A 15711-nucleotide genomic window follows, 5' to 3' on the forward strand; every position below is an offset into this window, starting at 1 on the left:
TGGTGGGCTATGGTCCATGGGGTCAGGAAGAGTCAGACACAACTGGAGCGACTTAGCACAGCACAGAAAAAGAAAAGAGTAGAAAATGTATTTGATGAAATTATGGCTGAAAACTTCCCAAACCTGGAGGAGGAAACAGATATCCAGGTACAGGAGGCACAGAGGCTTCCAAACAAGGTGAACCCAAAGAGACCCATGCCAAGATACATCATAATTAAAATAGAAAAAAATAAAAAAATTTAAATTTCAGCAAGAAAAAAACAAAGTCACATCCAAGGGAACCGCCATAAGATTATCTGTTGATTTTTCTGCAGAAACTTTGCAGGCCAGAAGAGAATGGCATGATACTTTTAAAGTGCTAACAGGGAAAATCCTACACCCAGGGTACTCTGTCTAGCAAGATTATCATTCAGAATTGAAGGACAAGCAAATAGGTCAGACAGGCAGAAACTGAGTTCATCAATATACTAAACTGACCTTACTAAAAGTGTTAAAGGGTCATCTGTAAGTGAAAAAGTAAAAGTTCCAATGAGAAATAATAAATTATGGGAAGGGAAAAATCCCACTGGTGTAAAATTGCTGGGTCTGTCCTTACATGTATGTTCATTTACAGTAGACATTGCCAAGCAGTTTTCTGAAGCGGTTTGCCAGTTGCTTTGCTCCATATTTTGCCAACATTGGTTTTTTTTCTTTTTAATTATCTTGTGTATGAGTAGTGGTATTATTGCACTGTAGTTTTATTTTGCCTTTCCAGTGGAAATTTTTCTTTTAGGGGTTGGGAGCTTGATAATGATTCTAAAGATCATTTGGGGAAAACTAAGAGAGTGATTAGTCTTGTAAGAAGGCTTGTAAGAAAAAAAGTAATGAAATGTGTTCTCATTTTGTGTATCCATTCATTTATTTATTTTTGGCTGCACTGGGTCTCCGTTGCTTTGCCAGAGCTTTCTCCGGTTGAGGCGCGCGGGGACTCCTCTTTGTTGCGGCCCTCAGGCGTCTCACTGCAGCGGCTTCCCTTGTTGCGGAGCCTGGGCCCTAGGCGCCTGGACTTGAGTAGGTGCGGCACAGGGGCTCACTAGTTGTGGCTCTAGGTCTCTGAAGCGCTGGTCCAGTAGTTATGGCGCGTGGCTTAGTGCTTCCGGGGCACGTGGGATCTTCCCAGGTCAGGAGTCGAACCCTGCATTGGCAGCGGATTCTGTGCCACCGGGGAGTCCAGTAGTGCAATGTCTTTTTTACTCCACATTCATTTGTCAGATGTTTATTGAAGATGTTGCCTGTCTACCAGGTAACAGTCTAGAGCTCGAGGATACACACCAGTGAGAAAGGGGAAGAAAAATTCTGTCCTGGCAGAGCTCTCCCTCTAGTTATGACAATTAAGGTGCCTGTAATCTTGCAAGAACAGATGGGTCAATTGCCAAGGTTAGTCCTGAAACATTGCCTGCTGCGGTGATGACGGGAGCTGTCAGCTCATCCTGGCATTCCTCCCATGGAGTTGGGTCTGAGTACATCTTCACTTAGGAAGGCATTGCCCACTGATCAGAACTGTGGAGGAGATGGACTTCCTTGCCAAGCCTTTCTCTTGTGACCATATGCTAATTTTTGGAAGTATTTGTGTATTTGCCTGCGTAGGGTCTTAGTTGCCCAACACCAAACCTTGGTTGCATCGTGTGGGATGTCATTTGCTGTAGTGCACAGGCTCTCTAGTTGAGACATGTTGGCTTAGTTGCTGTGCGACATGTGGGATCTTAGTTCCCCTACCAGGGATCGAGCCTACATCTCTTGCATTGCAAGGTGGATTCTTAACCACTGGACCACCAGGGAAGTCCCAACCATATGATAATTTAGTCTGTGGCATCCTTTATGGCATCCTAAAGGTGAGGGAAGGGAGAATGATTTGATGTGTGGGGTCCTAGGACAGCCAAGAGTTGTTTAGTCGCTCAGTCGTGTCTGGCTCTTCATGGCCCCATGGACTGTATCCTTCCAGGCTCCTCTATCAGTGGGATTCTCCAGGCGAGAGTACTGGAGTGGGTTGCCATTCCCTTCTCCAGCGGATCTTCCCTTCTGAGAGACAACCAAGAGAGTAAGTGGAAGAGACTCAAGTTGGAGGATCCTTACCTCAAACCACATTAAAAACAAAGTACCAATAATGTATTGAAACTTAAAGGGAGAAGCTAAACCTGTTCAAAACAGGCTAAGAGATAATGTGGGTGAATATGTTGTCTTGTGATGAAGAATTATAATAGTTTCTAAACTTAGAAGTAATGGAAGAAATTGTAAAGCAGATAAAAATCGACAGACTCAATTATATAAAAATATCAAACTATTTGCAGCAAATATGATAGACAAAGGGGGAAAGGGCATGTTCTCATGCTATTGGTTGGGAGTATAATTGGTACAGTCCTTTCTGGAGAACAGTGTGGTAATAAGTGTCAAGAGCCTTAAAGATCCTCTCCTTTGACTCAACAATTTCTCCTCTGGGAATCTAGCCTTTGAAAATTGCCAGGAATTTGGACAGATGTTATATGCAAAGCTGGTTACTTTAGCTTTAAAAAAAATAAGAAAAATTGGAGATAATCCAGTAATAATAATGTCTACTGGTGAGAGGAGAGTTAAATTGTGTTTTTAAATAAATGAATTATTCACTACTATAAGCAAACATAGGTATAATTCTAAATCATAGGATTGCTGTAATTAACAGTGACATTTCCTTTATATTTCAGTCCTGTTTTGCCTCAGTTAGGAAAATAAATTATAATTCTTCCACGTTTGCAAAAAGCCAAATTTAATACTAACTAAAGAATAGTATGATTATTGGGCCATCTTTGAGCTTTTCTTTTGTACTGTGCAAAAAATCGTTAAAACCAATAATCTAGCACATTTCAGTTCAGTTCAGTTGCTTACTCCTTGGAAGGAAAGTTAGGACCAACCTAGACAGCATGTTAAAAAGCAGAGACATTACTTTGCCAACAAAGGTCCGTCTAGTCAAGGCTACGGTTTTTCCAGTAGTTATGTATGGATGTTAGAGTTGGACTGTAAAGAAAGCTGAGTGCTGAAGAATTGATGCTTTTGAACTGTGGTGTTGGAAAAGACTCTTGAGAGTCCCTTGGACTGCAAGGAGATTCAGCCAGTCCATCCTAAAGGAGATTAGTCCTGGGTGTTCACTGGAAGGACTGATGTTGAAGCTGAAACTCCAATATTTTGGCCACCTGATGTGAAGAGCTGACTCATTTGAAAAGACCCTGATGCTGGGAAAGATTGAGGGCAGGAGGAGAAGGGGACAACAGAGGATGAGATGGTTGGATGGCATCACCGACTTGATGGACATGGGTCTGGGGGGACTCTGGGAGTTGGTGATGGACAGGGCGGCCTGGCGTGCTGCAGTTCATGGGGTTGCAAAGAGTCGGACACAACTGAGCGACTGAACTGAACAGAAATGTGCTAGATTATTGGTTTTTATTTAACACATTTATAAGATGCCTATTGTGTGTATGGCATTATGCCCAGTGTATTTCATGACTGTTCGTTTATTTCTAGCGTCACCTTAAGAGCAGGTAGTGTCCTTCTCCCCATTTTACAGGGGAGGAGCCAGGGTCCCAGAAAGCTTTAGCTACTTACCTGAGGTGCTCTAGAGGCAGAAGCAGAGCTGCTTGCACCCCAGACCTGAGAGACCCCAAAGCCTGTGGCTGAGTATCTGTCTACTCAGGAGCCGATCCTGCTTTGTGTAGAAAGAACAAGTGACTTTTTTTTTTTTTTTAAGATTTAGTCATTCATTTATGGACGTGCTGGGTCTTCCTCGCAGCGAGCAGAAGCTTCTCTCTGGTTGCGGTGCACGGGCTTCTCCTCTGATGGCCTCTGTTGTTGTGGAGCGCAGGCTGTGGCTGCGTGAGCTTCAGTACTTGATGCTTCTGGGCCCAGCAGTTGGGCCTGTGGGCTCTGCAGTGCTGGCTCCGTAGCTGTGGTGCATAGGCTTAGTTGCCCGCATCGGGTGGGCTCTTCCTGAAGCAGGGATTGAACCCAATTAGGGTTAGGGTTAGCCAGGCAGATTCTTTTTTTGTAATGTGTTTGTTTTTAATTGGAAGATAATTGCTTCACAGTATTTTATTGGTTTCTACCATACATCAACATGAGTCAGCCATAGGTATACACGTGTCCCCTCCCTCTTGAACCTCCCTTCCACCCCATCCCCTCCCTTTCCGCCCTTTTGGTTGTCACAGAGCACCAGATTTGAGCTCCCTGCATCATACAGCACATTTCCACTGGCCATCTAAGTTTGCATATGGTGTTGTATATGTCGCAATTCTACTCTCTCAGTTCATTCCACCCTGCCCGTCCCCTTCTTTGTCCAGAAGTCTGTTCTCTCTACTGTTCATGGGGTTCTCTATGCTGTTCATGGGGTTCTCTATGTCTCTTCATGGGGTTCTCTATGTCTCTTCATGGGGTTCTCTATGTCTGCATCTCCAGGAAGCCCACAAGTGACTTGCAAAAGCAGTTTTAATTGGGTTTGACTGTCACTGCACCCCTGTTCCCCGTGCTGTCCCATCACGGTGGCTTCTGTCACCCAGCTAGCCCTGTTCTTGTAGCTTGAGGTCCTCATCTCCCCACCACAAAACACTGATCCCAAAGATCAAGAGGCCCTCTCCTGGTCTGTAAGTATCTGTGTGACCCCCAAGTTGTTCCTCAGCATTCTCACAGCCCCCCACCTCTACAGAACAGTGATGTGCAGGTTCCATGTTTGTGAACGGGGGGAAGGCTGTGAAAAAGCAGCGCACACCACCTGATTCTTACTCACTCTTTCTCTTCTGGAATGGAGAGGACACTAACCATAGAAGCGTTTCTTTTTTATTCTTTTTCCTGGAACTCTCTCATTGTTTATTCACCAATCAATATCTCTTTAGGGCTTACTACGTTAGGCATTTTGAGAAGGTGGAACTGAAATAAATGCACATTTTCCTCTTTCGTGATACCCTTTGTCCCCATTTTCAGGTGGAAAGGGACTTACAGCTCTTCCTTTATTCACTGTAACGACTTAACACAGAAGGATGATCCAAACATACATAGTAAAGGTATAAAGGACACACATTGTGTTTTTTAAATTTTGTTGTTCAGGCGCTCAGTCATGTCCAACTCTTTGTGACTCCATGGACTGCAGCACGCCTGGCTTCCCTGTCCTTTACCATCTCTCGGAACTTGCTCAAACTCATGTCCATTGAGTCCGTGATGCCATCCAACCATCTCACCTCTGTTATCCCCTTCTCCTGCCCTCAATCTTTTCCAGCATCAGGGTCTTTTCTAATGAGTCAGCTCTTCACATCAGGTGGCCAAAGTATTGGAGCTTCAGCATCGGTCCTTCCAATGAATATTCAGAACTGATTTTATTTAAGACCGACTGGTTGGATCTCCTTGCAGTCCAAGGGACTCTCAAGAGTCTTCTCCAACACCACAGTTCAAAAGCATCAATTCTTTGGCGCGTAGCCTTCTCAATGGTTATGGTCTTTTTTAAAATAGGGGCCCGATTTCTTCTTTGGCTCAAGTTAAAAAAAAAAAAAGATGTAATTTTTAAGAGCTCTGGAGCAAAAGCAGAATGAAGACGTTGAAGTCAGATGTACTTGGATTTCAATATTGTTTCTACCCCTGCCTATGTGGGTGAATTAGTTTACCATTCAAGATTTAGCCACTGCATCTCTAAAATGTGAATGGGAACGCCTACTTTGTAGAGCGGTTGCGTAAGACTAATGGGATATTGCATGTAAAAACCTAACACAGTGCCCCACACTTTCTACACATTCATAGCGGCGTTTCGTACCGGCTTCCGTGAAGTCTTACAGAAGCCTTGCTGCAGTTTGTTTTCCGCTTTCTCCTCTTTGTCATTCTTTTTTTTTTCCATCATTGATGCTTTCGAAACAGGGAAAAGGGGCAAAAGAATGAGGTTGTTTTCATTCATGATTTCATGATACTTTTTTTTTTTTTAAAGAAAACTGTATGTCTTTGCTAAAGAACAAGATATAATTTGTCTTTCCAAATTTCTGTCAGCACGGGTTTCTCACCCTCAACACGATTGACATTTGGTCTGGATGACTCTAATTGGGTGGGGGGTAGGGGTGGGCATCCTGCCTGTGTACTGAGGATATTTAGCAGCGTCCCTGGCCTGTCGCAAGTAGATACCAGTTTCTACTTTTGCCCCCTGTGGGGAAAAATGAAAACAGGCAGCACAGAGCTAGAGAAGTTCACCCGAGAAAGGCTGGTATTATAACAGACAGAGATGGCCTATTTGGGGACTTTGGTGTTTGTAAGCTGGACAGTCAGGCTGATAACCTCTGGTATAAAGATAAAACTTGGCAAACTCAATGTCTTTTTGCTTTTTACTTGGAATGATGGGAAATAATTGTCCTTGTAATAGTATATTGTCATATCAGATATTTTATCCATTGAATATTTTCAGCTTTTTTCACATATTGATCTGATTATATACATTTAAGAATAAAATATATTTTCTTTTTTTTAAACAGTATGCAAGCATTGAAAAAAATGGTGAATTTTTCATGTCTCCCAATGACTTCGTCACCCGATATTTGAACATTTTTGGAGAAAGCCAGCCTAATCCAAAGACTGTGGAACTTTTAAGTGGTGTGGTGGATCAGACTAAAGATGGGTATGTTTGTTTTTGATTACCTCATTTAGTTTTTGTTTTGTGTGAAACAGCTTTCTGTCTCTTTAATGATTAGGAAGCCAATGTCCTACATTTTTTCTCCTTATTACAATTAATGCATTATTTTAGAAATGATGCCCTAAACAGTTCCTTCAGTGTTCTCATCCCAGTTGGGGATTCTATATCTGGATTTCTTGACATAGTTTAAACAACTATATATAATTATATATAATTATATATAATTATATATATAATATATATAAATATATATATATTATAATTTCACAGCTATTGTAGTTGAGTGGTGTGAAGATGTGCTTGAGTGTGTGTCGTATATTTTAAGTTTTAAGGTAACTGTAAAAATTATAACATAGGTCTGTGAACATAACTTTTCTATAATCTTTCTGTTCAAGGAACTTTTAAATGTCCCATATGTTTAAATGCTATAAATCTGACAGACAGAATAATGATTCCAAATCCCCAAGAAAGGCATTCTGCCCAAGTGGGAAGAGAAACATGGAACCACCTAAAATTAAATAGGACACTTTGCAAAAATGCCTTTGGGTTTTTTTTTTTTTCCTTTTACCAATATTTTCTGTTTACATTTTTAAAAAGTGAGTCATCCTTAAGTTGTGTAAGAATGCAGTTGATTTTTACCATAAGTGCAGAATTTTGGGCTCCAAAATATTGGTAATATGAGCCCCAATATTCCCTAATAACCAAATATAATCCGTCAGAACTAGCCTTTTCTGTGTAAACTGTAGTGAACCCAGCTGTCTGCCCTCGCCACTTGCCAGCACTCCCTTCTGATAGATTAGATGCCGGCCTTTCTGGGGTGTTCTTCTGTTCTGAACTTTCTCTTTTGGTCCTGTGTCTGTTTTTTCATATGCATGGGTTTGAGGTACAACCAAAGAAAACTCCCTGATGTACTGTGAATGCTCTCAGTTTTACCCGTACTTCTCCTTACTTGCTTATACATCTGTAGTTCCATCGTGCATGAAGGCAGCTCCCGCTAAAGTGAAAGTCTTGCAGATGGGAAGCAAGTGGGGAGGAAATTGGCAATTATACTTCCTGTCATATGCTGGCAGATTGCTAGATTATACCTTCTCTGTTCCAGTGGTGGCTACGTGTGTTTTCCACAACCTGTGTAATCCCTCCCAAGGTGGGATTCTTTGCTTTGGAGGAAAATATCATTTAGGAGCAGGCGTTTCTTCCCTCACAGGGCCTATCTGTGGAGGTACAGGGAGAGAGGTGGAGGTATATTTCACACTAGTCCATTCAGGCTAAACGGCTGCACAGAACTTAGCTTTATTCTAGCAAACATATTGGTGGTGGGCGGGGGTAGGGGGCTGCAGATTGGATTGCTTCCACATCTTCTGTGCTTATAAGGTGCAGAAGAAATGTGACCAAGTTCACATGCAGTATGAATTAGCTGTCTCAATGTTTAAGATCAATTTTTTTTTCTTACTTGATAAAAAATTTATGAGCTATAGAAAATGGAAAGAATTCAGTGAATGTCTAATAGATACCCTTCATCTGGATTGATTGATAACATTTTTAAAACCTGTGTGCCTTTTTAAAATTAGTTTTAACACACATATACTCTTTACACATCACACACGTAATTTCCTCTTTTGGCTGGACCAGTTAACTATAAATTGCAGACATCAAGATGCTTCAGTGTTTAACTTTGAATACGAGCATTCTTCTTAACCATTATCATACTTAGGAAGATTAACAATCATGTGAAATATCTAATATCCAGTAGATTAGCAATCATGTGAAATATCTAATATCCAGTCTATTTTAAATATGCCAGAACTCTCCACTCACCTCTCCCCCACCTCAAATGCTTTATTATAGCCTTTTGTTTTTCAAATCCAGCATCTAATCAGGTTTCCTGTATTACATTTAGTTGCTGTATATCTTCTAATCTAGGACAGATCCTTGCCTTTTTTTTTTTTTAACCACTGATCAAGTTTAGTGATTTTTTACTTAAAAAAATCAAACCACCGTTAAAAAAAAAAGAGGCAAATAAACCTGATTTTCCAATCATTTGAAAAGCATAGTGCTTATTTGTCCAAAACAGACTCAAACTTAAATGCTATCATTATCATCTCTAAACTTCTGCAATAAAATTAGCATTTATATGTACACATATATACATTTTTTTAAATATATAAAATAGAACTGTATCTTGCAGTCAACAGGAGAAAGAACAACACATCCTTGTTTTTTATTCTATCATGACTTCGAACCCAGGCCCAGTTATTTTGTTGAAAGTCCCTCATTCTGGACTTGTCTGGTTGCTTCCTTATGACTTGGATTCATGATCAATTTTGGGGTGCAGGTTAGGAGAGATCCTACCATCTTGTCCAGCATTGATGATACTCAGTTTGATCACTTGGTTCAGATGGTGTCCACCTGATATTTCCATTCTACAGAACCACTTTGGGTTTGTAGTTAGGAAATAGGCGCTTTCAGAACATGGGGATGTCCTGTTTCTCAGCAGCCTTCGCCCAGTAGTTTAGGCATGCGTGGTGACCCTTTTCTGGGTCAGGCTTATATCCATAGTGATGCTTTTCTGGATCAGTCATTACATCCATGGCAACCCTTATGTGGACCAGGCATTACATCCATGGTGACCCTTTTCTGGATCAGGCTTATATCCATAATGATGCTTTTCTGGATCAGGCATTACATCCATGGTGACCCGTTTCTGGATGAGGCATGACATTGGTGTTTGAAAAAACAGTGGTTTTTCTGACTCTTTATTTCTCATTTATTGTCTAGAATTCTTTGGTAAGGAAAAACTTTCACCCCTCCACGCCCTTTTCTTTCTCTGTTAATTTTTGTATCACTGTAAACTCATGGATTTATTTACATTGAACTCAATGTATTAGAATCTATTACTAAATTCTCTGATTGTTCAGATTGTTCCAGTGTGGTCAGTGTGAGTCCCTTCAAGCTGGCTCCTGTACCCTCAGCCTTTGAGTGTTCCTTGCTTTTGGTAAATAAGGTGTACCTGGCTGGCTTTGGATTTGTCCTGCCCTTGTCCAGGAGATCTTTTCTCAAAGAAAGGCCCAGGTTCCTCCTGGTTGGGACTGGTGCTTGGTTACATGAAGCTGGGCACTAACTCATTGCTCCTGGACTGTTCCTGCCTCCCTGACATTTCAGTGGAAAGAGCTGGGAAATATACTTAAAAACAAACAAACAAAAAAATCAAAAGTTCATAATGATAGTTCCTATTTAAATTTAACCTTACAGGAATTTCCCTTCTTTTCTGTTTGTATCTTTTTAGGGGAACATTTTGATTCCTAGTTACACAAATATTTTTACAGTCATTAATTTTATGTGACTGTAGTATCTGCTAATGTACTTGGCTTCCTTTTCATCCCACCCCTATTAACACACTGGCTTTTCCTATTTCTTTTTACATATACTCTTCAAAAAATATAACCTTGATTTCATTACATGCCAACAATGTAACATATGTTTTACATATATAATGTAACATAACATGTATTTTCTCATGCGCTTATAACAAATTCTTGGCTTTCTCTCCCTAGTTTCCCAGATGAGAACTAAGGGATCAAGTAATTTGCTGCCTAAAGGTACCCAGGCCTGTCTGGCTGTAGTCCTGGGCCTTCCCACTGGTTCAGAGCGGCCTTTTCTCTCATCATCTCACAATTCTCTTTAACTTGACACATTCTTTCTGATTTTGTATTATCTTAAATGTTAGCATTTTACTGTGACAAGGAAAATCTTTGATAGTCTCAATCCTTTACCCTATGACTAATTTTTTCTTTTCTTCTCCTTTCTTCCTTTTCAGTGTTAACAGTGACTAGTTCAGTTTCAATAGGGAAAACAACCACCCATAATCATCTCAGCTTGCCACAGTATTTTGTATTTTTCAGTATATTCTGTGACTTATACTGCATCAACATTTTTCAAAATTTGAATTCATTTTTAATTCTCTTTTATAATCTTTCTGCCTTTATCAGTTTTCATATTTCTATATACTGTTCATATGAACAGTTTTAGATAGCTTCATCATTTTCTATTAGATTAATAGACCATACTTTATGAAATCATGCCCTTACAGAGTTATTTCAGTTTCTCCTTTTCTATAATAGATACTACTAGAGTGAATATATTCATGTAGGTGGCATTTCCCCCTTCTGTTTAATTTGTTGTTCAATCGCTAAGTCATGTTGGACTCTTTGCTACTTCATGAACTGCAGCACGCCAGGCCTCCCTGTCCTTCGCTATCTCCTGGAGTTTGCTCAAACTCATGTCCATTGAGTCAGTGATGCCATCCAACCATCTCATCTTCTGTCGCCCCCTTCTCCTCTTACCCTCAATCTTTCACAGCATCAGGGTCTTTTCCAATGAATGGTCTCTTCACATTAGTTTGCCAAAGTATTGGAGCTTCAGCTTCAGCACCAGTCCTTCCAATGACTATTCATGGTTGATTTCCTTTAGGATTGACTGGTGATCGCCTTGCTATCCAAGGGACTCTTCAACACAGTAGTTCAGAAGCATCAATTCTTCAGCGCTCAGCTTTCTTTATAGTCCAGCTCTCACATCCATACATGACTACTGGAAAAACCATAACTTTGACTATACAGACCTTTGTTGGCAAAGTGATATCTCTGCTTTTCAATACACCGTCTAGGTTTGTCATAGCTTTTCTTCCAAGGAGCAGGCGTCTTTTAATCTCGTGGCTGTAGTCACCATCTGCATTGATTATGGAGCCCAAGAAAATGAAATCTGACACTGTTTCCATATTTTCCCCATCTATTTGCCATGAAGCTGATGGTACCAGATGCTGTGATCTTCGTTTTTTGAATGTTGAGTTTTAAGCCAGCTTTTTCACTCTCCTCTTTCACCTTTATCAAGAAACTCTTTTAGGTCCTCTTTGCTTTCTGCCATTAATGTGGTATCTGTTTAATTACTTCCTTAGATTTAATAGAGGGATTCCTGGGTCTAAGGGTAGGAATATTTTATAGCTCACTGTAATATGTATTGTTACAGTTCTTTCCAAAAGGACTGAACTGAACAGGAACTTGTCTGGTATTTAAGCTGATTGAGGTCGTAGCATAGGACCAGTGTTCAAGGCCCATTCACATGTGCCCGCGCCATTTTCCCTAACCCTAACCCCAGCACACAGCTGCTGCTGCTGCTGCCAAGTTGCTTCAGTCGTGTCCGACTCTGTGCGACCCCATAGACAGCAGCCCACCAGGCTCCCCTGTCCCTGGAATTCTCCAGGCAAGAACACTGGAGTGGGTTGCCACTTCCTTCTCCAATGCATGAAAATGAAAAGTGAAAGTGAAGTCACTCAGTTGTGTCCAACTCCTAGCGACCCCATGGACTGCAGCCCATCAGCCTCCTCCGTCCATGGGATTTTCCAGGCAAGAGTACTGGAGTGGGTGCCATTGCCTTCTCCCCCAGCACACAGCTAGCTCCACAGTATTTACTTCACAAAGAGATCTGATCATAGGTCCCTTCTCAATGTAAAGTGGTGAATGCCTGCTTTCCCCATTCCTTTCCCTTTCTTTAGAATCATAGCATTTGTCAGGTTCACAAGTCACACATCATCCTCCTAAATCAAGTACTATTCCTTGAAAAAATTACACGACAGAAGCTCCACGGTGGCCCACAGAGCGCAGCACACACACAGAACAGCACGGGAACGCTGAAGGGGGTGCCGTTCCTCTAGCCTGACTCTTTTGGGGTCTGATGACCTAGCTTGACTGACCTGAGGGAATATTAGTGCATAACTTTATTGAAATTTAGAAAGCTGTTTATAGATGGACAACTTTAGGATTTAAAAATAATGACAGCTGTGGTGGTCCAGATGTCATGATAACGTGAAACACCCCTTTTTAGTTAATTATTGGTCCTCTAGCTGTGGTTTCTTGAGTCCAAGCGCCAGGCTCTGCACATTTTACCACCTCCAGTGTCTAGTCCAGTATCTGGCCTCCATGTCACATCGATTTGTTGACTCAACTTAGGTAACTCTACTAAGATTTTTGCCCCCTCTTGGGAAATGGAAGATCTAGTTCAAATCCTAGGTTACTCATTGTTGGAAGCTGACATACGGCCCCCTGAAGATATCAAGATAGCAGTCCCAGAGTTTGGAAACGTGATGTTTTGGGGAAAATGTCTTTGCAGATGTGGCTAAATTGGGGCTGTTGAGGAGATGACCCTGGATTACCTGTGCTTTAAATGCCATCACAAGCATCCACATGAGAGGCAGAGAGATAACACAACACTTGCAGAGGCATGTGGCATTGTGACCACAGAGGCTGAGATTGTAGTGGTAGGGCCACAGCCAGGGGCCATCTGGGGCCACCAGGAGATGGAGGAGGCAAGGAGTGGTTCTTCCCTGTGGAACCTCCCTTTGAATGGAGAATGGCTTTGCTGACACCTTGATTTCAGGTATCTGGTCTCCAGGACTGTGATGGAGAAATTCCTGCTGTGCTAAGCCACCCCTTTGTGGTCATTGGTGTAGCAGCCCTGGGAAATGAGTCCCCTTACAGAGCTATTTTCTTTGGGGAATTAGAAGGCCTGTTGTTGTTCAGTCGCTAAGTTGTGTCCGACTCTCTGCAGCTCGATGAACTGCAGCATGCCAGGCGTCTCTGTCCTTCACCATCTCTGTGAGTTTGCTCAGACTCATGTCCATTGAGTCTGTGATGCCATCCAACCATCTCATCTTCTGTCGTCCCCTTCTCCTCCTGCCTTCTGTCTTTCCCAGCATCAGGGTCTTTTCCAATGAGTCAGCTCTCCACATCAGGTGGCCAAAGTATTGGATCTTCAGCATCAGTCCTTCCAATGAATATTCAGGATTTCCTTTACTATTGACTGGTTTGACTTCCTTGCAGTCCAAGGGAGTCTCGAGTCTTCTCCAGCACCACAGTTTGAAAGCATCAGTTCTTTGGTGCTCAGCCTTCTTTATGGTCCAACTCTCACATTGCTACATGACTACTGGAAAAACCATAGCTTTGACTATATGGACCTTTGTCAGCAAAGTAATGTCTCTGCTTTTTAATAATGTCTAGGTTTGTCATAGCTTTTCTTCCAAGGAGAAAGTGTCTTTTAATTTCATGACTGCGGTCACCATCTGCAGTGATTTTGGAGCCCAAGAAAAGAAAGTCTGTCACTGCTTCCATTGTTTCCCCATCTATTTGCCACGAAGTGATGGGACTGGATGCCATGATCTTCGTTTTTTGTATGTTGAGTTTTAAGCCAACTTTTTCACTCTCTCTTTTCACTTTTATCAAGAGGCTCTTTGGTTCCTCTTTGCTTTCTGCCATTAGAATGATATCATCTCCATGTCTGAGGTTGTTGATATTTGTCCTGGCAATCTTGATTCCAGCTTGTGAGTCATCCAGCTTGGCGTTTTGCGTGACGTACTCTGCATGTAAATTAAATAAGCAGACAATATAAATAAGCTGTGACAATATACAGCTTTGATGTACTCCTTTCCCAATTACAAGGCATAAAGAATTTTTTACGCCTTGCAAAGAATTAGTTGTGAAGAATTTTCAGGAAACAGAGACTAATCAGCCTAATATAGGAGGAAAGGTTTTTTTAAAAAATTATTTTTGGCTGTGCTGGATCTTTGTTGCTGCGTGGGCTCTTCTCTAGTTGCAGAGAGTGGGGTCTACTCTCTGGTTAGAGTGCATGGGCTTTTAGTTGCGATGTTTTCTCTTGTTGCGGAGCACAGGCTGTGTAGGTTCATGGGCTTCGGTAGTTGCAGCTCCCAGGCTCTAGAACTGAGACTAGGTAGTTGTGGCACATGGATGTGGTTGCTCTGTGGCATGGGGGCATCTTCCTGGAGCAGGGATCAAACCCATGTCTCCTGCATTGGCAGGCGGATTCTCTACCACTGAGCCACCAGAGAAGTGCTAACAGCTTTTTTTTTTCAGTAGTAGCTTTTCATAGGTCCAGACGTTTTCCAGGCAGGGCAGAGGCCGCTGCTGTGGACTGTTTTCTGGAAGGCATGGCTCCTTCCTGCAGGCTTCAGCTATGTTTAGGGTTGGGGAGACTTCAGCATGGAAGATAAACACCTGTGCACTGCATGGACTTAAAGGCTTTCTGGCAAAGGGATCTTATTCTTCTGGAGCCCTCTTGACACTAATTTAATGATTCCTGAGGCTTGGCCAGCCTTCCACACCGTGAGCCTGTTGCGGAGGGCTGTCCACTCAGTCATTTAGTAGCTGTTTGAGACCCTCATCTCTGTGCCTGGCGCTGTTCTGTGTGTGCAGGATGCCATGGTGAGTCGGGGGAAAAGGAGTGCTTGCCTGCTGGGTGCTTCTTATCTAGTGGAACAGACAGCTGTTCATCAGAGAACCACAAATAAATGTGAATTGATGTTGTGATGGGTGTTATGTTGCAGAGACGTGGTGTGGGAGACAGCCTGGGGGCTTCATGCCGATGGGGAGATCAGGAAGGATTCTTGAGCCATGGGAATTGGAAAGGTTACCAGGCTGGGAGAGGGGAACAGAGGACAACGTTGTAGACAGAGGGAACAGCAGCTTCAAAGTCACATTCTGAAATGCTGAGGCTGGCAGGCCCAGAGCATGACAAATGCAGGGCATGGTGCGGGAGAGGTGGGCCACGCCAGACTGTGTGGGAACTTGTACTTGATATTAAGGTTGGGGGTCTTTGTCACAGGACCAATGGCGAGCCATCACAGGGTCCCATGAATTGGGGGGTTGGCATGACCTGCCTGCTAAACACGATCCTCCCTATTAATCATCTTTGATTTCACCAGTCCTCACTTTCCCTTCTAACTGCCTGTCGTGTTTAGATTTCTCTGCATTCCCTTGTTTTAATAGATTTAGTGATGAGTTTAATCAGTTTGTGAGGTTCCTTGAGGGTGCACAAGCCTGGAAGCTCTTTGTCAAATGAGTCTCTAGGTGCTGAGGGTTTTCTGAGGAGAGAAGGGGAGGGGTTGGGTGTCTCAGCTCCTCCCACTTAGGCCCTCTTATCTTGACTGGACGGTGTGAGTTTTCCCCTTGATGTTGGGTTTGGATCATTTTTGGTGTGTCTTTTCGGGT

The 15711-nt window shown here is 42.3% G+C and overlaps 1 protein-coding gene across 3 annotated transcripts in view; it reads left to right on the top strand.

The window, feature by feature from the left end:
• The window catches only part of SLC25A13 (solute carrier family 25 member 13), a 231539-nt gene that overhangs the window by 39071 nt on the left and 176757 nt on the right, over positions 1-15711 (top strand). For 2 of the 3 annotated variants that reach the window (XM_070369817.1, XM_070369818.1), the window contains exon 3: positions 6504-6646. In XM_070369817.1, the coding sequence (XP_070225918.1) occupies positions 6504-6646 (143 nt within the window). Of the gene's footprint in view, positions 1-6503; positions 6647-15711 lie in introns of those variants that run through there. The other variant, XM_070369819.1, reaches the window with a different exon arrangement.

The sequence above is a fragment of the Bos mutus genome, chromosome 4 (assembly GCF_027580195.1).
Source record: "Bos mutus isolate GX-2022 chromosome 4, NWIPB_WYAK_1.1, whole genome shotgun sequence".
Classification (NCBI taxonomy): Eukaryota; Metazoa; Chordata; class Mammalia; order Artiodactyla; family Bovidae; genus Bos; species Bos mutus.